This window comes from Lindgomyces ingoldianus (assembly GCF_010093535.1).
Source record: "Lindgomyces ingoldianus strain ATCC 200398 unplaced genomic scaffold BDR25scaffold_22, whole genome shotgun sequence".
In the NCBI taxonomy this organism is placed as follows: domain Eukaryota; kingdom Fungi; phylum Ascomycota; class Dothideomycetes; order Pleosporales; family Lindgomycetaceae; genus Lindgomyces; species Lindgomyces ingoldianus.
In genome coordinates, this window is record NW_022985183.1 from 486,680 (window position 1) to 507,476 (window position 20,797).

General features: G+C 46.4%; 7 protein-coding genes across 7 annotated transcripts; 3 read left to right on the forward strand and 4 right to left on the reverse strand.

Annotated features, from left to right (window-relative positions):
- Window positions 1-3,427: 3,427 nt before the first annotated feature.
- BDR25DRAFT_289271 (S-adenosyl-L-methionine-dependent methyltransferase) lies at window positions 3,428-4,513 on the reverse strand (the record flags this gene model as incomplete). Its single annotated transcript, XM_033688442.1, has 2 exons — window positions 4,226-4,513; window positions 3,428-4,065 (listed from the first exon to the last, which is right to left on the reverse strand). Exons 1-2 carry the CDS (start codon window positions 4,386-4,388, stop codon window positions 3,428-3,430), a joined length of 801 nt encoding a protein of 266 aa, XP_033545930.1. The 5' UTR covers window positions 4,389-4,513.
- Window positions 4,514-6,628: 2,115 nt separating this feature from the next.
- BDR25DRAFT_229967 (carboxylic acid transport protein) lies at window positions 6,629-8,264 on the reverse strand (the record flags this gene model as incomplete). Its single annotated transcript, XM_033685327.1, has 3 exons — window positions 6,629-7,288; window positions 7,346-7,655; window positions 7,708-8,264. 3 exons carry the CDS (start codon window positions 8,262-8,264, stop codon window positions 6,629-6,631), a joined length of 1,527 nt encoding a protein of 508 aa, XP_033545931.1.
- A 227-nt stretch (window positions 8,265-8,491) lies between these two features.
- On the forward strand, window positions 8,492-9,328 carry BDR25DRAFT_51024 (uncharacterized protein). Its single transcript, XM_033698685.1, has one exon. It carries the CDS (start codon window positions 8,720-8,722, stop codon window positions 9,170-9,172), a length of 453 nt encoding a protein of 150 aa, XP_033545932.1. The 5' UTR covers window positions 8,492-8,719; the 3' UTR covers window positions 9,173-9,328.
- A 4,164-nt stretch (window positions 9,329-13,492) lies between these two features.
- On the forward strand, window positions 13,493-15,228 carry BDR25DRAFT_315561 (amidase; the record flags this gene model as incomplete). Its single annotated transcript, XM_033691532.1, has 3 exons — window positions 13,493-13,891; window positions 13,945-14,732; window positions 14,763-15,228. The coding sequence occupies 3 exons, from the start codon at window positions 13,493-13,495 to the stop codon at window positions 15,226-15,228; spliced, it is 1,653 nt and encodes a 550-aa protein (XP_033545933.1).
- A 165-nt stretch (window positions 15,229-15,393) lies between these two features.
- Window positions 15,394-17,437, reverse strand: BDR25DRAFT_326356 (amino acid transporter-like protein; the record flags this gene model as incomplete). The annotated part of the gene is made up of 9 exons (XM_033692270.1): window positions 15,394-15,428; window positions 15,480-15,841; window positions 15,893-16,076; window positions 16,128-16,560; window positions 16,607-16,664; window positions 16,714-16,764; window positions 16,812-16,927; window positions 16,980-17,269; window positions 17,305-17,437. 9 exons carry the CDS (start codon window positions 17,435-17,437, stop codon window positions 15,394-15,396), a joined length of 1,662 nt encoding a protein of 553 aa, XP_033545934.1.
- Window positions 17,438-17,674: 237 nt separating this feature from the next.
- On the forward strand, window positions 17,675-19,517 carry BDR25DRAFT_356879 (uncharacterized protein; the record flags this gene model as incomplete). Its single annotated transcript, XM_033695721.1, has 13 exons — window positions 17,675-17,737; window positions 17,850-17,892; window positions 17,938-17,986; window positions 18,024-18,096; window positions 18,126-18,257; window positions 18,301-18,542; window positions 18,575-18,615; window positions 18,656-18,668; window positions 18,697-18,769; window positions 18,851-19,037; window positions 19,091-19,322; window positions 19,351-19,383; window positions 19,442-19,517. 13 exons carry the CDS (start codon window positions 17,675-17,677, stop codon window positions 19,515-19,517), a joined length of 1,257 nt encoding a protein of 418 aa, XP_033545935.1.
- Window positions 19,518-19,606: 89 nt separating this feature from the next.
- Window positions 19,607-20,760, reverse strand: BDR25DRAFT_356880 (uncharacterized protein; the record flags this gene model as incomplete). The annotated part of the gene is made up of 11 exons (XM_033695722.1): window positions 19,607-19,645; window positions 19,698-19,754; window positions 19,787-19,876; window positions 19,909-19,926; window positions 19,982-20,087; window positions 20,117-20,183; window positions 20,230-20,278; window positions 20,339-20,436; window positions 20,501-20,534; window positions 20,637-20,721; window positions 20,750-20,760. 11 exons carry the CDS (start codon window positions 20,758-20,760, stop codon window positions 19,607-19,609), a joined length of 654 nt encoding a protein of 217 aa, XP_033545936.1.
- Between the last annotated feature and the right edge of the window lie 37 nt (window positions 20,761-20,797).

Genomic DNA, 20,797 nt, shown 5'->3' on the forward strand with positions numbered 1-20,797 from the left:
TTTATTTAGCATCTACTAGTCTAGTGCTTTGTCTAAATAGACATAGAAGTAGTTCTTTAATACATAGATATGTCTACATGTAGGATATTTAGTGCCTTCTGTTTTAGTAAGTTTCTAGCTTAAAAATAACTTTCTATTATTTTTTTAATAACATTAATGTTAAGGTTTACTTTATTTTCTTAACATTATAACTTTTACACTATAGGTGTTCTTATTTATGCCTTAAGTAGTCTTTTTACTTTTAGTAAAGTATAATAAGTTATCTGTTATAAAAGCAGCTTTATGCTTTTTTATATATATTAAATAATTTAATATTATATGTTTTTAAAAGCGCTTTATTATTTTTTTTTAATTTATGTTTAGTGTAAACTATTTGCTTTTCTAAAAAGTTATAGACTAATAAGGGGTAACTTTATTTATAGTAGTTAAAAAGTCTTTTATAACAGCATTAAACTATGTTGTTTCTAGAACATTTTATGTCTCTACTTCTATAGCAGCGTAATTATACTCTGCTAGCTATAAGTTCTATATGCTTACGTTTCTTAGCAGCTTTAGAGATGTATTATATTAGTTGTGCACATATTCTTGTTTAAATTAGTTGTTAACGCCTACTATAGCTTTAAAGTTTATAATCTACTATCTAAGTAGTTAATCTAGGGAACAGCATGTATACTGCAGATGCGGGCTAACTATTAACTAGATAAAGATAATAATCTGTTAAAAGCTTAATTACTTTTTTTTATAATTATGTTTATTACTCTTGTACTTATTAGCCTTAATTTTATAGTATTTAATAGCTTTTTTAAAGGCTCTAACACTACTTATTAATAGCTTGTTTATGTGCATAGGCGTTTTAATATTAGAGGCTAGTAAAAACTTAGCTATTAGCAGCATCTCTAGAGCTCTTAGTTTAGAGATCATTTAGATAGTTAACTTAGGATCCACTTGCGGCCAGATGCTGTGCGCTACACATCTCAATTGCAGCTGCATCATCCAGGCTCTGTAGTCGGTGTGGTCTCGAAGGACGACTGTCGCGTCTCAAGGAGGCTGGGTGGCTATTTTGTATTAATGGAGGCACTAAGACTCTTAATTGTTAGATTAAAGCACTATTTCTAGGCTTCCTAAGATAAATAATAGGTTTAGATATAATATATAGGATAATAATTAATTGTATTAATTATGTTAATTTTTTAATCCTTTTTCTGCTCTACTTGTGTTGCTTAGCTTTTGTTTTTTTTAATCTAAGTCCCTTGCGCACTAGCCCTATGCGCGACTAGCTTGCAACATGCTGCAATTTGCAGCAACATACTGTTTAAGCTTATTGCTCGTACTATGTAGCCGCTTTTCGTCAAACGTTCCTCCTGTCTTGACAGTAGGTGCGCATATCTGACATAAGTATATTAGTTATTAATAAAAAAAAGTGCTTGCTTTTTTAACCTACTATTTACTATTACTATAAAGATTATAAATAAAGTAGGATTATATTATCACAGCTATGTAGGCAAACTACTTACACACCTAAGTTACTTACTTTTACTAAGACTATACTAAACTACTCTTTTTACACTAACGTACACTATAGGCAAGTTGCTTACACACCTAAGTTATTTACTTTTACTAAAACTACACTAAGCTACTCTTTTTACACTAATGTATTCCTAATAATACTACTTAAATGTGTTAAAGAAATGTTAGCTATAGCTTATACTTTAAGCTTTTAAATAAAACGTAACACTTTTTAAGTAATAAATTGTCTATAGGCTAATACTAACAAGAAAGAAGCAGATTAAAGAGCATTACAGGCGACTCACCATGCTCTAAGTCTAAGATCAGGGAGGGTTTCTGATTTAGGATTAGGACACTAAAAGAATTTTTGTTGTCTAGTTAGAGATAACGTACCTAACAGGTTGGCTGGCTACACAGGTTGGCCAGCTACTTTTGCTAAGCCCCTACTAAAACTACCCTATTCTCTTGCAAAATAGCCTACTTTAGCCCTATATAAAGTAATACAACATAAGATATTATTTAGAGTCTACTTTTACTACTTACTTATATGTACATAAGTTATGCCTAGTTTAATTACACTGCTTATATTACTTTTAACTTAGCTTACTTTTTTTAGTGCGCACTTGCGTCTTTAGCTTCTTTTTATTACTACGCGCTCTAAACTTCTTTAGAGTAGTTAGACAAGCTTTATTTTTAACTATTAAAGTTTTTTTTACCTAAATCTGCTTTCTTTTATATAATCTATGTTACATAGTAGCTTTATTTACTGCTTAAAGCTTTATAATTTTATAGCCTACTTTATTATATTAATGCTCTAGATAACTATTATTTACTTTTTATTACTTTACTATATTACCTTTAGCTGTTTTTATCTTTCTAAAGCTATAATAACTACTCTAGTTAATATCTAGCTTATTATTAAGCTTAACTTATTAAAGTTATACTTATTTTTATTTTAGATACTATACTTAGCTTTTATATTAGCTACTAAGTAAAACTAGCCTTAGATAACCTCTAGATTCTTATAAAGCGCTTTTTTATAATTATACTTATAATTAAACTTTATTATAAACTTAAAGCAGTGCTTAACCTACATACTAGGCTAGTTTAAGCTAACCTAGCCTAGATTACACTTTATAGGCAAGAAATTAGCTATATTAGCTATAGTTATAAGCCTAAAAAGAAATCTGCGTGTAATAAGCTTAAGTATGTACTTAATAACTACTTTTTTTTAAGCTTAGTTAGATTCTTTAATTTAGGCTAGCATTCTACTTATAAAGGCTATCTAGCGCGTTAATTGCTTAGTGTTATATAAAAGACATTATAAATAGCTGTAGCATGTTATAAGAAAAGTTTTAAGTTTTATTTAAAAGCCTAAAAAGCAAGCTGTATTTAACATTCTTTAGAAGATTTAATCTAGTGTTGTTGTTAAAGCATTATGTAGATAGGTAGAGTTTAGTAGGGGCTTAGCAAAAGTGGCCGGCTAACCTGTGTGGCCGGCCAACCTGTTAGGTACGTTATAGCTTTATAATTATTAGAATGCGGACCTTCACCAAGCTTTTCTGTGTTTATTCTAAAGTATAGAAGTTAGAAAGTGTTTAAAGATCTAGACAGGGTGATTTACTAAGTTTATATAGGAAATTCAAAGTTGTTGGGGTGATCGGTGGTACTATCGCATTAAGAATAGGCGCTGGTCGAGATAACAAATGGGCCTCGGAGGTGTGAATTAGATCCCCCGTGTCGCTATCATATGTAGCGTGTTCGCGTGGTGCAACTTAACCCCGTGAAGCTTAGGGGCATTGAGGGGTAGATAGGAATGGGGATGATGGGAGGAGAGGCTTGCTAGATGGGGGATCGGAGAGAAGTGAATTGTTTTAGGGGTGTAATTTAAAGAAATGATATTGAGGATTGGAGATACGTTTTATGTCCTTACTGCTTCCACAACGACGAATGTCGGGCGCTCTAACCACCGCGCCCAATACTGCGTCGCCATCCTCTCATCATCAGGCACAACAGGATCACTCCATTTCAACCTCAATCCCGCCTTCGCCGCACATCTCTCATAAACATCTTTCTTGAACTGAAACACATCGAATTGAATGGCAAACTCGGTATGCGCGACCACCCTTGCTGTAATCCCAAGGTCTTCCCCACTCCCTCCCGGCTCCTTGTACTCAGGATCCAACACCAAAATATCCAGCCCATAAAAATCCATCTTTGGTTCCTTCATCTTAGGGTCATTCACGTTCGTTGTAATTCCCACAAATCTTCCGTCTGGTTTCAAATTTTCTCCAATGACACGGAACATGGAAACTAGTTCTTCCTGCGTCCCTGCATAGTTGAGAAACCAGCCTGCGAAGATGAGATCGAAGGGTTCTGGCTTTGGGTCTAGCGGCTTGCTACAGTCAGCGACAGCGAAGTGGAGAGCTGGGTATGAGGAGGGTGGGTATGTGGTTTTTGCGCCAGAGATCATGGTGGAGGAAATGTCGTAGCCGTGAACGGAGGATGCGCCTAGGGTGTGGAGGAGGTGAGTGTAGCGGCCTGTGCCGCATGCTAGGTCTTCGTGGGGTGTTAGTATAGGATGTAACTAGAATTCATACCACTGGGTGTGGATATTAGAATACGTCGTAACTAGCAAGCTTACTAGTCACGTGTTCATTACCAAATCGAGCAGAAAGCATTCCATGTTTATGTTCTTGAAGAAGACTTTTAAACTTACCCAGACAACGTAATCCCTTAATACCTCCCACCGCCGCTACAACCGACGGTTTTTCAGGTTGCACAGCAGGAAGTTCATGCATATAATTATACTTCGTCCCAATCTTATCATATTGCGTATTCTGCGTGCTCGGAAACTTCTCAGTGCTTGACTCCGAAGCCATGCTTGTTCCAGTTCTCGTCTGAAACCCCAAGGCGTGCTGTGAGTTACACCCTTCAATCAATACAATTGGTGAGAAGGGGGATCAGCACCAGCTTGACACAAAGGGTGCTGTGGGTGAAGATGACGGCACGGTTCCACAGCGTTGGGACGGGCGAGAGGAAGAGGTACGATACGGTGGAGGGATGATGGATGTTCCGAAGGTGGGGTAATTGTGGGTATTTTGCGCTTCTGTTGTTAGCTTAGTGCTATGCCTAGGTAGTGTTAGCTCTTGCTGGGCATGCTGGGCATCGTAACAATCGATGCGGGAGGTTTGTTGTTCGGTCAATGAGGTTTTGTGTAGCAAAATAGCTGTGACCAAAATCGTTTCGGTCTAAAATCTCGGGCCTTTCAACTTCGGCATTCATATCTGGCAACGGGCTCCTTTCATGGAGGGTTCCGAGAATCGAGTGCGGATCGTGCCGAAGAGCATAGGAATTCCTAATTTGGCAACCCGAAGATCATGCCTCAACATGGTTTAACATCCACACGATTGAGAGGCAGTCGATGTTTACAGCATCTTGTCACCTAACGTGAATCATGACAGAGATTTGCATCCTCTTGATGCTCCCGCTAACTCTAGCGAGAGATTTAAAAGATAATCTCTATTCTAAATATGTTCCACTTTGTGTGATAAGCTGTTGTATGCATGGTTGCCTATATATATACACTCAAAGGGTCCGATGGAATCAATATGCCAAACCACATCAACTTCCTCTTGCCCTCATTCCCATTCACCCTTCTTATCCCCCTTCCCATCCTCTTAAACTCCTAGTAAATTCACCATCTCACAGGCCCTAAATGAAACACCTTATGCAGTACTGCTATATTCCCCTCAACGGGCGACTCGACTAACCACGTCAATTCATCGCTCGGGAACTCCGTGACATAGCCTTTCACACTCCCAAATTCTTTGATACCAGCTACAATCTCACAGATAGACTTTCCGCCGTGAACCAAGACATGTTGTGGGTAGTGAGGAGGTTGGAGTATGATATTGTGATGTGAATTAGGCTAGTGAGGGCGATTGTGAATCGGGATGGTTGATTTTGTTTGGTGAAGGCCATGGTGTGTCACGAATAGATTGTGTTTTCCTTGGGGGTTCAGAAGACCCAAAGGGAAGGAATGTAGTGGGCATTGAATAGAAGTCGGATGCGTAATCGCCACAGTTTTCCCACAGCATGAGGTGCTTCACTTAAGGCCATGTGGGATCGCAGAACAGGTAGGAGCTTAGGGAAGTAGTTTAGAGGGGGAGGAGATAGGAACAGTAGCCCAGGCCTCACATAAGCCAAAAAAATATATCGAAACTTGAAATTTGCCTCCTCAAATTCTGCACAGAAACCTTTCATTCCCAACACTCAGGCCCGCTTAAACCTTTCCCTTTGACCTACCATCAGAAAACTATCACAAACCTAAACAACAACAACAACAACACACATTTACATCTCCATCCACTACGTCTCCATCGCCTATAGTATGCCTTGTTTCCATGCTCACTGGCTCCGCTTGACCGTTCGGATTTATTCAAAGGGAGTGCTATAGACTGATAATTAAGCGAAGATGCCAATCAGTATCACAAGTGCCACCGTTCTGCAGACACGAACTGTTTAGGCTAAGAAAGGAGTAAAAATCCCTAATTTCGCTTCCAACTCATCCTTTATATAGAAAAAGGCCCTAAGCTTTTTTAGATTCTCAAGCTCAGGAGGGAAATCCGTGTCCACAAGCTCTTGCACAAAGCCGTCGAAAAAGGCATCCGCCTTAAATTAGTGCACAGTGCTGAGGAGAAAAAGGTATACTGGGAGTTGAGGGAGATGGAGGAGTTGAAGAAAGCGGAGGAGGAGCATTTCCGGATCAAGAGGTTGGTGGAGAGGATGTAAGGGGTTGAAACCCGTTTTTCGGGATTGTGAGATTGTCCGATGATGATCAGAAAGTGTGTTAAATGTCGGCATTATCATGAAGAGGGAATATGATGGCAGCGTGTTTCGAAGCATTAGGTGAGTTGTGGTATTTCAAGATTGGTCGTCATAAACAGGATTCGAAGTAGTACGAGACACGGTGTTGATCGTCTATTCCCGCCGTAATGCTTGCAGGGCGATCGTATTGACACACAACGCAGGCACTGTAGTGAACTAAAGTCGTTACTTAACATATCAATCAGGCGTAAATCGCGTACGAGATCTACTCTCGTGAACCACAAGGTAGTCCCTATGCCTTCTCTTTAACTTCAATTTCCTTCATCTCGTTCTTCTCGTCCTCGATGCCCTCCTCGATATCCTTCGCGATGATCTCGACGCCGGGAGGGCCAACAGTCTCGAAATGACGACCGCGTTTCTCGGGCCCCAGGGCTGTGGTCACAATAATACCAGTGGCAATGATGGCGGTTGCGATACCCATTACAGGGCCATAAGCTGGCGCTTGTACACCTTTGCTAGTCGTAATCATCGTATTCTCAGCGATGGCATTCACAATTTGCGCGGATGGAGATGAGATCATGTTTCCGATCTGGTAGGTAATACCCGGGAAACTAGATCGGAACGCAGGAGGGGACAGTTCGTTCAAGTGGATTGGGATGACACCCCAAGCTCCTTGGACAAAGAATTGAATAAAAAAGCCGGAAGCAGAGAGGTTGCGCTCGCCTTCGGGAAGGATCCAAGCAGGGATCATTAAGGCAGACATAAATGCGGCGACGATAATGGTGCGGCGACGGCCGAAGAATTGGGAAAGATAGCCAATGATGGTGCCGCCAACGCAGGCACCAGTCTTCATGAGAATCGAAGCGCGGGTCGCAGGGGAGTTGGTGAGATGCTTTTGGGTAAGCATGAAGGTTGTGTAGCTGTCTTGGCTGGTATGCGAGTAGTAGTTGAACTGTGGATGATTAGTATGTAGTACTTGGAGCAAAAAGTGTAGAGAAGATCCGCTCACCCAGGTCATGAGAATGATACAGTAGATGCACATTTTCCACTCTTGAATCAGCATACGCTTTGTCTCCTTCCAGAACAAGCCGGGAGCCTTAGCCTTGTGGCCAGCCTTTCGAGCTTCAATGAATTGCCTCGACTCCGGGAAACAGATCCGGACCAGACCAACCCCGATAGAAATACCAGCACCAACCCAGAAGACAGTCTTCCATGAGTCAGTGGATCCCCCTACTCCGAGGTTTACGCAAGCCGCAATAACGTAGCCGAACGAATAACCTTGTTGGAGGATACCGCTCATAAGACCTCTGGCGTTGACGCTGCGCTAGGGTAAGTTTTTAGACGATGGGAATTTGGGGAATGATTACTTACGGGCAGTTTTCCAAAGCCATGGCAATGGCATTGCCATAGACCCCTCCCATGAAGAGACCAAACAAGCTACGCACAGCAAGGAACTGCTGAAACGTACCAGCGTAGATTGTAGCAATCTGGAGCAGGCCGAGAATGATCATATTGACAACCATGGGCCATTTCCGACCGAATTTGTCTCCCGCAAGACCAAAGAAGGCAGCGCCCACAGAACGGAGAAGCAGAGTCAGTGTGATAGCTGTTGTGATATCGGTCTTAGAGCGGTGGTAGTATTTCGAAAGCTTGACAGTTTGGATTGACAGGGCATGAAAGTCGAAGGCATCGGCGGTCCAAGCGGCGAAACCGACGATGAAGAAGAGCCAGTCCTTGATACTGAGCTGGGCCAGGAGACTCACGGGGTCCTTTAATCTCTCAGGTGCTTGCCATTCTGTGTGCGTCTCCCCGAACTCATTGGTGACAACCACTCTCTGTTTCCACGTGAAGAGATCGCACCAGGACTGTTTAGCTGTAGCGAAGATACCCCTGGCAATTGGATCTGCGGGCTCGTTGGTAGCGGCCATATTGCTTGACGACGAGATTGACCGAAGGAAGTGCAGGAATTGCCTGCTTTGAAGAATTATCGGATCAGAGTGCGACCGAGAAATCGTGAGCTGCCGACCTTAGGGTGCAAACTCTGCAATATATATTGTCCCATGGGGTGCCGGGCTGGCGGGGTTCTCGCCGGGGTTACTCCCATGTCACTGCCCTTGACGAGGTCATCCATCCCGCAATGGAATCAATGTTACAAGCCAAGAGAGGCCAAGATGCCCAGACCAGCAGGTGTTGCATGAGAATGCAACCACCACCACGGAGCCAAGATAACTAAGCATCGCGGTGAACCGGGCTCTTCAAAATGCACGAGTGAGGAAATAGAACGAAGCCCGGAGGGAGGTACTCATAAGAGGATGTCTTCCGAGGAGCGTCACGCACTTGTTGATCTTTCTTGGGCAGATGGAAACCCCGTGGGGAAGCACGTATGGTGGTTGAGAAATACCCCTCCACTGCGGTTGCACAAATAGCCGGTGCTGCACACAATCAGCGCCTGCATGTCGCAACCCTCCGTCAGCTTTCAAGTCCATTTTCTTCTTTTGTCCATCTCATAAGCATCGTGGCGCCGGGAGAAGCTTCTGTGCAGAGCTTCCCCGAGCTTCAACCGTTAGCATCGAGCCGCCCAGGACTGCCGTGCATTTGGCCCGTTACTTGGCAAGTCTGCCGCAGCCTGCTGGGCAAGGTCGGGCGCACCGAAGCTTCAGCCCACCCTCTTTGCAGAGAGTGGTTCGACGGCACGTACGACAGCCAAGGGAGAGAAGCAGTGTGGCTTGCAGGGCCGAGCAGGCTTTCATCGTCAGCCGAGCAACTTGGACGCCTTCTTTCAACCGTCATCCATCGACAAGAAGATATTGTCGAGCGCCAAAAGGAGCGGGATTAAAGGAGAATTCGAGAAGTCCGGCCGTGTAGACCTGGCAAGATATTTGAGCATTTCTATTCTCAGAGACTGAACCTGGGGCCAGGGGATTGGTCCGAGTGCATCGGGGCGGCTCTTGTTCGGTGGGTCTTTCATGTGCACGTGGCGAATGGAGATACACCAGCGTACGAGGTGTGATAAGGATCGATGCGTGTGGACGCAGATACGGAGAAGACCGGAGTCGAAACTGCTTAGCTGGAAGACAGGGCTGACTCTGGTTCGTGAATCGGTGAAGATAGACTTGAGTTAGGTGGTCTTGGTGTCGTCTTTGTGTTGATGAAGAACGCTGATGCGGGGGAAAACGCCCCGAGGCGACCACGGCGAGGCGCCCTGTCCGCCGTCCTCAAACCCCCCAAAAGCCCAACAACCGCCACAGCATCCGACTTCTGCTCGACCCCAGCGTTACCATCGTTCGTGCTTGATCTGATAATCGCCCAATCCCGTGTTCGGCCACAGGAGAAGAGCCGGCAGTTGCTCGCCAAGGAAACACATGATACGGCCAGTGGCCGACAAAAGCAGGCACGAGCAAGCAATTGGGAAATGTAATTCCCATCCGCCAACAGCAGCAAGACACAAAGAATGCCATCATATCCTTATCTATCTCATGCTTCATCAGAGTATTTCAATTGAGAAGCTTCTCGAGACTCAGCTCCAGATTTGTTCTCACTGTTTAATTTACCTACCGATGTGTCTTAGCGCTAGTTACTGGTATCTAGGTTTTCAAAATGCCATCAACGTCATGATGAACCAGAGCTTCAAGAGCTTGAAAAGCAGCAATGGGCTGCACAGGACTTCTCAGTTCTCTATCTGCTTTCAAGTTGCTATCATTATCAATTACTCACTCTTCAATTGCTGAACTCAAGGTCTACTACCATCACAACCAAATCCAGCTGATCCAAACTATCCAATTCCACTTCCACCTCCTCCACCTCTTCCCCCTCTTCTTCATCTCACCAACACTGTCCGACCCCCTCAACAATGGCCGCCTATATCCCCCCGCTCGCATAAAAGTCGTGCCTCAAAACAGTTACAAAACCTCTACCCACGACAAGACCTAACCGTCTTCAATACCACACGCAGTGCAAACACGCAATTCGCTCCTCTGCAAACAATTGGTTCCGGAGATCCCAGTACGGTTACGGAGACAGCCGCGCATACTGCGAATACCCACATTATACCCGCTACGGTGACTAGTTCGAATCCACTGCTAATGAGGACGGGTAGTAGGTCGGCGAACACACAGGCGATTGGGCCAAGTACTATGAGTGGGACATAGCGCTCGGGGTTGGGGATGCTGACGGGTGTAGGGGGTTGGATATACTGCTGGTGGCGATCGTTGTGGGAATCATAATGGTTGTATGAACAGGTTGACAGACATTTGAGAGATAGGAAAGACTATGGTAGCGTGAGGATGGCGGAAGATTAGGCTTGTCTTATAGGACTACACGGAATCCATGTTGGTGGTCATTCCTCGAGGCGTCGGGGGTATACGCGCGGGTGTAAATCGATATATTTGTACTGCCTCTAACACCTCAAGATAAGAAGTAACTGATCGGGTCCTGATCTAAAGAAGGTGGGACAGAAACTAGCAATCCTTTAACATTCGCTCCATTTCCAGCATCACGTCTAATACATCGCGTCTCGTACACCTCATTTCAAGCAAATCCCATCCACACATCCCTCACCCTCGCACCCCCTCTCAAACAAAAACACCCCTCCCGTCGAATCCACGAAATCACATCGCCATATACCATACCAGCACTCGTCCGGGCATTCGCATCCTCCGTGTCCACAATGGCAGTCTCCACTCATACGACAGTATTCTTGGCCCATGCCGCCAGAGCATTGTCCTACAGGATTCAAGTCAGGAAGGGACGGTGATGAAACTCAGGACCGGTGCGATATGTACCAGAGGGGCAGGTATCGTATCCGCAGTATCGCTGGTCTTGGATACATGATGGTGGCTGAGGGCCTTGTTTTGCAGCTGCGGCTGCGAGGAGAAGGGTGGAAAGAGGTATGATGGCTCTCATTTTCGGCTGCTTGTGAGGTGTTATCCGTCGGTTCGGCATGCAAAACGGGCAGATAGTGGAATAGATCAATAGAAGCCGCTTTGAAGTTAAGTTTTTCAGCTGGTGCATGGCACGGTGTTTCTTCAATGTCACACGGTCCTACCATGTATCACATTGATATTCCGGCGGCAAGGTATATGCTAGCACATACTATTCTCTTAAGAACCTTATAATCTCTATTTAGTATAGCGAAGAGCGAAGTGTATACCCTAGGCCTGCGCGTTCTGGTCGAGTGAGGATATCGAGTGAAGAGCTGTCGGGGGATTCTACAATGACATTATCCAACCCTTCAACTCGATTCTCGTTCGAACGTTCCACAACATTACCCTGCAACAGTATATCCCTCCGTGGTACACAACCGGCTTTGCTTGCCAACAATGGTCCCCACAATCACAACAATGCCGTAATTCAGTCTTTTCCTCGGAGTATAAGCTCTATTCCAAACTTGGACGTTTCCAGTCAAACGAGATTTGGGTGGAAGTCATCAGGATGAGTGGAGGAGTATCAATGTGCCTACCAATATCCTGTATTATCTCCCATCCGTAGTATTTTTGACCCACATTGCAAAGTCCAACAACTCCGTCTTCAGCTATCGAGACCGGTTGATGGAGAAGAATTATAGAAAACATTTAAATTTCTGAAGTACGACAGACAAGACTCTTAGAGAAAAGGCATTGCAAAATAATGCTTGCTCTGAACCCGAGTTCAACGTGCGGAACTTTCTCGTTCAGTCACCGCCAGGAGTGGCTTGATAAACTGAGTCTCCAGCACCCGATTCAACTATCTCATTCCGCCACGGTCACCTCCTCATGTGCAATTTCCGGCTCCCTCAATGCAAGCGTTGCCACAAGTCTTTACATACGAATATTCTCCGATGTTATTGTTATTGAATTCGCACCTCCAAACACCTCTCGCACAATTACCATGGCAGCTGCACTTCTCGGGGTCCTTGAGGCATTCTTCTGAGCAGTTGCGATGCCATGTGCGGTAGTAATGTGCGAGGCTTTGTAGAAACGAAGCTAGGAAGGAGCTTAGAAGAGGTTCCAGGCACTTAAAGAGCACTTAATCCATTACCGCGCAACTCATTGTGTGGAGGAACATATGCGGCACATGAGTGCTGGCCCACTTTGCAATTCCTGCCTACAGCGAATTTATCTCAGGAGGAGTCCGCGATGCAGGGTTGGCTGGAAAGGAGAAGAAGTAGAGAAACAGTCGTACATTGTATATTGGGGAATTGGCACATGTTTCAGACGAAGACAAGTCAATGAGCTAAAACATGGCTCGAAAATAAGTTGGGTCGAATTCGGATTTGCTTTCAGCTGCAATTCCTGCTCGAGATTATCATCTCTCATTCAAGCGTACAAACCCCTAACCTGAATTCGTGAAGAAAGTGTAGAAGACAACGTCATATCCCAGCCAAACCCCTTCATCAGCCGAAATATCATCCAACACCCAACGCGACTCCAATATTCAAAGTCTTACTCAGAGCTCAGGTATCTCCTACCAGACTTGGGGCCTCTGGTTGGCCCTTTCTCTCAGAGATGCAGTTCACTGACGTCTTCACCGTCGTACCAGCTCTGTTAACCACCCTCCTCGTAGTTGAGCATGAAGGAAACGGTGATACACGCGTTGTTAGGTCATTGGCAGTCGTGGCTAGCTTCTCTTAAGCCTGTGCTTTCTCGTTAGCTATCATAGAATGTAAGCGCGATTGAGAGTTCTAGGTAGCTTACTTTCGAAGTCTTGTGGAATCTGGATGGCTTCTTCGACGTGAGGCATGATTGCAAGCCAATCAACCACAAGAGCAAAATTTCTATCTAGGACCTTACAGAAAATGAAAGGGTCGTTCAGATCCCTTTGTCAAAAATCTGCGCTGCGGCAACAGTCGACCCGACACAAGCATCGCTCACAATAGAGGTAATGACCCTACCCCGCAGTGGGGAAGCTGCTGTCCCTTCATGCAAGAACGGCAGCGTGTGATAACTTGACTGCTTCAGCTATCGAAATGCTTATTTCGGGCAAATCGCGTCGTTCAGAATCCCGGAGCTTCGCTCGGAACACATCTCCAAATGCCCCAACTATGCCGACGAAACGTGTTCATTCGGGCAAACTAGGCACCAACAACGACAACATGCATCAATTGCCCGCATCTGTAAGCTGAGATGAGATGAATCATTCATCCATCCATCCACCAACTCACTGCCTAATGAACCAAATCATGTCTGTTTTCTCCATTATCCCCAAGCCCGGAAATCCTGTCACTGCCCAAGTCTTCGACGACGTCTGCGCCAGTCTCAAAATCAGCGTCAAAGATTCCGAAAAAGATGATTACAGAAAACTCCTCGCAGTATTCCATGATTCGGCGGAGGAGTTAATGGCGATGCCTGAATTTGAGCCTGAAACAGATACTACGCGGTTTCCACGGGAAAATTTGCATTTTCCAGGGAAAGAGGATAATGAATACGGGGCTTGGGCTTGGAAGGTGAGGATCAAAGATCAGAGACCGACGAGTGGGAATGGATTGTTAGAGGGAAAGACTGCAGCGTTGAAGGATAATATCGCGGTGAAAAACGTTCCAATGCTCTTGGGGACTGCTTTCGTGAAGGGGTATATTCCTGTGCGTCCCCACCTAATTATGTCGCCGTTGAGATAAACTGATCCTCCGAGTAGAAAGTCGACGCAACAGTCGTAACCCGCCTCCTCTCAGCTGGCGGCATCATCGTTGGCAAAGCTGTCTGCGAAAACCTGTGCCAGAGCGCAACTTCTCATTCCGCCGCGACTGGCGTCGTCGAGAACCCCCGTGCAAAAGGGTATTCATCCGGCGGTAGTTCGTCCGGCTGTGGAGTGCTCGTCGCCTTGGGTGAGGTGGATTTAGCGATTGGAGCGGACCAAGGAGGCAGTGTACGAATTCCAGCGTGCAATTGCGGAATCGTTGGATTCAAGCCCACGTTTGGGCTAATACCGTATACGGCATGTGGGTCGAATGAACCCACTAATGACCATCTAGGCCCTATGACGAAGACGGTGATGGATAATGCGCTGCTTCTGCAGGCGATTGCTGGATCTGACAATATTGATGATCGAGGTTTTGCTGCACCTGCTCCTTCCGCTATCCCGCACTACCACAATAATTTAACGAATCTAGAGGCCCCAAAGAACCTGTCTGGCATTAGGATCGGAATCATTTCAGAGTCGCTGACTGGCGCAGTTCTCGACCCAAGAGTTCGAGATACGTTCTTGAAAGCCGCTGAGGGATTCCGAAAACTAGGCGCCATCGTCGAGGAAGTCAGTATCCCGATGCATTTAAAAGGCCCCGCGATCTGGACTGGAGTCAGCAAACTCGGCGGATATCTGAACAAAACAAGTGGCGCGTTCGGAAGACGAGGTCATCAGATGTGGGATCTGAACGCACTCATGCATCCGATGAAGCAAGAAAATTGGGATGAGGGATATGTTTCGTAAGTCTTACCTTCTACTCCCAATTATAGACCATGGAGAAGGGGACCAACAAGGCTAATGAAATATCCCAGCACCAAAAACCTATACTTCAACGGCGCCTATGCCTCCTCCAAATTCCCCTATCTCCTCTCTAAAGCCACAAACCTCTCCCGCCACCTCCGAGCCGCATACGACACCGCGCTCCAATCCTACGACGTCCTCACCACGCCCACGATTCCTTACATAGCGACTTCGCACTCTGCACCCGATGCCACACCTCTGGATCAGATCGCCAAACAAGTCGGGTTGACGAGTAATACGTGTCAGTTTAATCAAACGGGACATCCGGCTTTAACCTTGCCGGTTGGGCTTTTGGAGATTGAGGAGGGGCCTCTTAAGGGGAAAGGGACGAAGCTTCCAGTGGGGTTGCAGATTGTGGGGAGGTGGTGGGAGGAGGAAATGGTGTTGAGGGTAGCGTATGCGTGGGAGTTGAGCTACGAGTGGGAGGGGATGTGAGGAGGTTAGGTGGGAAATTGGGTATATGGCCAGATTATACTCCGAAAGCGGCCATGCGAAGATATACCATTGATCCCGTACTCTTCCCCAGCAAGGGGAATCTCCCACAACTCCTTCACAAGACACCCACCAAGAGTATTCCTTCTACGCTAAAGGTATATCCCCCTACGCAACCTCCGCCGTCTTCTTCTTTTTCTGTCCTGTTACCGTCCACCAGATATCCGTCCATAATCCCAACGGCGGCTCAATACTTGCCTCATACGCGTCAATCTTCGGTCTCTCCCAGACCAGATCTGCATCTTCAGGCCTGATAAATTTACTTCGCTTGATTAACTTAAATCCGACCCAAAGGATGATGCATATGAAGCACATAGCATAATATGTAAAGAACGTGCCGACATCGAAGGCGTAGAAAGTAGCGTAGCCGTAGATCGCCAGGGTTATGGAGAAGAGAATGACCCCAAGGATGGCGACATAGGGCTGGCCCCAGCCTTTGTATGGGAGGGAGTTGCGGTCGTAACCTTGAACTTTCAGGGCGCGGTAGAAGAAGAGATAGAGCGTGCACATGAATATGTAGTCCATCAGTTGCGCAGCTTGCGTTATGTTAGCGAGCCTAAGATCGTGTTAGCGGGAGTGCAATACCAGTGAAGTGTGAGGAAGGCACCATTTCACGCCTTCAGAGGCCGCACGACCAACACTGAGGAAAGCGAGGAGTGGGAACACCATGGTGACGCAGAAGCAGTAGATGGGGACTCCGGCTTTGGTAGTTTTTTGGAGGAACTGCGGGGCGTGGCCATCAATGGAAAGGGAGTAGAGGGTGCGGGTTGCGCAGTAGACGTATGAATTTCCTAGAAAAATCAGATGCCTTGCTTTTTGTAATGAAGGGCGGGAAGCTATACCAGCAGAGAAGATCGAAGTGACCATGAGCGCATTCGTCAAATCCGGAAGTACACTAATTCCCATATTCTTCATCGCGATGACGTAAGGCGAGGATGCGCCCGTCCCTGTTCCTTGGGTACTCAGGAGGTCGTTGAGGGTTTTGTCGTTGTAGGGCAAGACAATACCCACGCAGAGCGCGCCCATTATGAAGAAGATGCCGAAGCGGAAGTACATAGTCTTGAAGGCAGCCTTAATCGTTTTGCGAGGATAGATGGCTTCGCCAGCAACCATGGCAACGTACTCTGGGCCTACGATGGTAAATGAGGCTTGAAAGTAGGCACCGAGGAAGCCTTCGAAACGCCCAAGGTTACCGGTGTGAATGTATTCTGCAAAGGAGCCTGGGTTTTTCCAGTATCGGAATCCGTATGCGTCATGCTTGGGATTACCACCGACCTATTTTGGTTAGTCTTGGGAACGGGAGGGGGGTAGATGTGGTTACCATAGTGACAAATGTGAAGCAGAAGAGCATGAAAATCAGAAGGACTTTACCAGAGGCCCTATTGATTTCAGTACAAGTCGGAAGATGCTGAATTTATGTATACTTACAGCCAGAACTCGCTCTCACCATATGCACGGACAGCGAAAAGATTGATGATTCTAGAAATGTGAGAGAGAGTCCGCCAATTGTGGCGTGACGAACGAACCCATAGAGGACAATACAGGCAGCGACAACAGCGGCGACAGGGATATCATCTCGCCAGTATGTCAAGACAAGGTTCAGCGCGGAGATCTCGAAAGGAATGAGCACAGCTTCGTAAAGCTAGGATTGAGTCAGCGACCGCATGCTCATCAGAAATGTGATCAAGACCTACAAAGAAATTCCATCCTGCCATGAAACCGTAGGCCTCGTCGATCCATTTCGAGCTCATGCGCACCCAACCACCCACAACCGGCATGAAGACGCTCATCTCAGCCATGCAGCTATTCGCAAGCGCCAAGATGGCACAGTAGCCCGCGAAAGCGATGAATAGACTGCCCGGTCCGCCCTCCACAAGCCCCCATCCGATGCTCACGAACAGTGCTGTTCCAATTGAGCCTCCAATAGCGATCCATTGGATCTGACGGTTCGACAGTCGGCGATGCAACCCATCCACGTTTTCGACTTCAGCGACAGCCGTATCGTCCTGCTCTTCATACCCTGGATGCTTCTCGGTGGGTAAGGTGGCTTTTTCCGCCATTTCCGACTCCGCGATGGCGATGAGGGATTGCTGTAGTCCGGACCGTCTGAGGTGTGGCTATTGTGGCCCTTTAAACGCCTGCACTTTCGCATGCAAGGTTCTTCCAGGATTACTTAGCGATGGCGGTCGCGTCACAATAAGGCGCCTTGTGGGTAAGTCGGAAAGGTGGGAAACCAGCCACGCGGTAGTGGAGCAATTCGAGAGCTCCGAAAACCAGGATCATCTTGAAAAGTTGGTCCCTCACAGGTTGTAGTGGTGTTGTGGGTGAGACTACAGGGTCTGAGAAGTGCCCCATCGGCTCACACCTCCTTATCTAGGGCTAGCCCCTCATGTGGGTGATCGGGCCAGGGAGAGCTAATGGCAGGCATGGGAGGCTAGATACGAAAACTCTGGTGCACAGAAAGCAGTAAAGAAGTCCAGACTCTGCCCACCCACTCCACTTCATCACGTTTAACCTCAAGCTTTAAAGCCGCGATTTGAATTTCGCGTAGCGCGGAAGCTTAGCAGAGCTTAGGTCTGCGCCTGAACGCCTCCCTTGACGCCAGCTGTGTTCCCCCCACACTAGCTCTCCGCCATGACGTATACCTATGAGGTCCCATCAACCCATCTTTGATACCGACAACTTTGACGGATGAGAATCAGTAATGCACTATGAACAATGAGAGAAGGATTGCATAGCTCTAAGGCCCGGAGGCTCGGCTCACGCGAAGCATCAGTAGTGGGTAAATATTCCACCTGGCCATTTCCCAACGTCTTCCAGAGTCCTCTAATCTCATCAAGCTAGCTCTCTCCCATGCCGGGACTATCGTAAAGCTTCACCTAGGAGAGCATCAGATGCAGACGGCCTTTGAAACCACAATCGCCCACGATAATGGAGAGGAGAAAATCCAGGAGCGTCATGACGGCCTTGCGGTTCCGTAGCCCGTGACCCTTATTCATGTGTCCATTCGGACAGCTTCCAATGTTTCCTAAAGGAGAAGCATGCTTCATTGTTTCGTTGAATTATTGCATCCTTCAAATTCTGACAGTTTCTCAATCCGGCGTCATCAAAGGACCACGAAGCAAGCCCATTGTTCACGACGACAACCCTCTCAAAACATCGACACTCTCACTGAAGCGCACCAAATCCGCATTTCTCGCTTTCCACTCTAGCCCTTTCCGCAGAAATGGCCGGGGATACTTCGCCAAGATCCTCGGGTAGCACCGCAATGCGCACTCACAGCAGCAAGCGTGGATCCTCTCATCCTCATTGAATATGACGAGATGTATGGTAAAGACGAGAATGCTTATATAAATCCGGAATAACTCAGTCAGGAAGCTTGGGTAAGGCTTGTGAATGAGCAACGGCTAGGATTTTGGCGCTCCTCGACAGAATGGAGGAAATCATGCACATACATGACGAGTCTTATTTGCGCTACGTGCGTGTCACCTACCGCTTTCTGTAGCATCCTCTAAAACATTAGCATCGAACCGCTAACTCTTCACCGAACCTCGTCGCTATTTAGCTCTCCGCACTCGCCTTCCTCACACCTCACCAAGCGAACTACTTCCTCTCCGTCGGCATGCTGTGGCCAGCCACCGTCTTCCGGGGCAATTGGAGCTTATTTATCAGTATGGTTAGATGTGCCGAACCACTGGAATCTTTTTCGCGTGCTCGAGTCTCTTATTCTACAAAGTTTGTCATAATAGCCGGTTTCTTTCTCTCTATTATCTCCATAGTAGAAGCTTCAGACCATCCGTCGAAGGTTCCGGCACTATCATCGCCGTTTACATCGAAATCTCGCCCCGCCTCCATCCAGACGTGTACCTGCTCGCTCCTTGGTTTTCTAAGACCCACGTCGATATCGTTGCGGGTGTTGTGCTCTTCGTCGTTCTGACGTACCAGAGCGTAAACCATCGAGTCTTTGTATCGATTATGGTGATTGTGGCCGGTTTATATGCGATTGCTCTGCTCCCGATCAAGGCGAATTTCTGGGAGTTTTTATGGGACCGGAAACGCGAGTAGCGTTAAAACGAAACGAGCGTATTTGCAGCATGAGTAGGAATTTTTAGGAGAGGTAGGAGAAGTTTAGGGACCGCAGGCGTTGTATCGGGAGTCAGCTTGTAAGTATACAGCTCTCAAAGCTGTTTGTGTTTGCGGGTTTAGTACAACCTTGGGAACTTCTCTCTTGAACATGCACACATACAAAATATCTTCCAAACCTCGCCCTTCCATCTACTCTACCTACCATTCACTAGCCCATGCTACTAACAGTCCGCGCCTAGCCTCCTGCTACTCTGATGCTGACGGCATTCCCATCCTCCCCTCCATCGCGATGCCTATCGCTGTTTGATTGAAGCATTCCAGGATACCGGCATATATGCGGGAGAATTCATCCTCACATTTGTCTTGAAACAGCAAAAATGTGGCTAGTGTGTACACGTGACTCCTAATCTTGTACTCCATATTCCAACTCCTCGGCACCGTATTCAGCGGCCACCCTTCCACTCATCCACTCATCGACGTACTTAATTTCTCGGCCTTCTATACGCTAGGTGTGTTGGTCACTTCCCTCTAGAGAACTGTTACTAGTTCGTTGTGCTGTGGAAATTGAGTTTTGTCGGGATTTGTTATGCGATTAAGAGTTAGCGAGTACAGTATTCGGAGGGACTGTGTCAGTTTCCCTATTGTCCTCAGCGGTTTTGCGTAGAGTGCGAGATGTTCTTAAGATTTTGATAGACGTATGGGTGTTTGTGTTTGGTCTAGGGGTAGGAAAGGGCCGGAAGGCTACGGCGGGGAATAGATGATGATTAAGAACGGAAAGAGGGTAGGAACTTGGAAAGACGTTAACGATCTGGCTTAGGGCAGGTTAATCTGCTATAAACTACTTTTCTGCGTTGGTACTTTGACAAATCATGCTATTTTCGAAGTTCGCCGTCGATATCGTGAAGTTCTACTACACACGGACCCCGCCGTATTCATAGGTCTTTGTCAAGTGTAGATATCTTAAGACTCTGTGAAGTCTATAATAGGGTATTGGTTCAGCAGAGGGTAGGCTGAAGTGAATACGAGAACCAGTCTTACGGATGTATAATTTAGTAAAGCTAGGCACTTCGGAGCAGAGGTACGCTGTACATGTATCTGTACTACAGGAAGCCTTTTCTAAGGCAAATACTTCCAAGCTCAAGCTCCATCGTATGATCGTAAAGCTATCCAATTGCTGATGTCATAGAAGGGGTATAATCCGCAATATCGTCACTAAGAAACTCAAACCAGCAGGCATTGTTACACTTCTTCCCTTGCACACAGACACGCTGCTCTATCTCAGCAGCAGATCCGAGTTCGTCCCAGTCTTTGACCTCATACCGCCCAAACAAACAGGCGTTAGCGTAGTCTCTTTTCCCCATTAGATAGTTGTAGTCACTCCAACGTCATTGCAGACGCGGTCTACCTTAAATTATCTCCTCTAGGT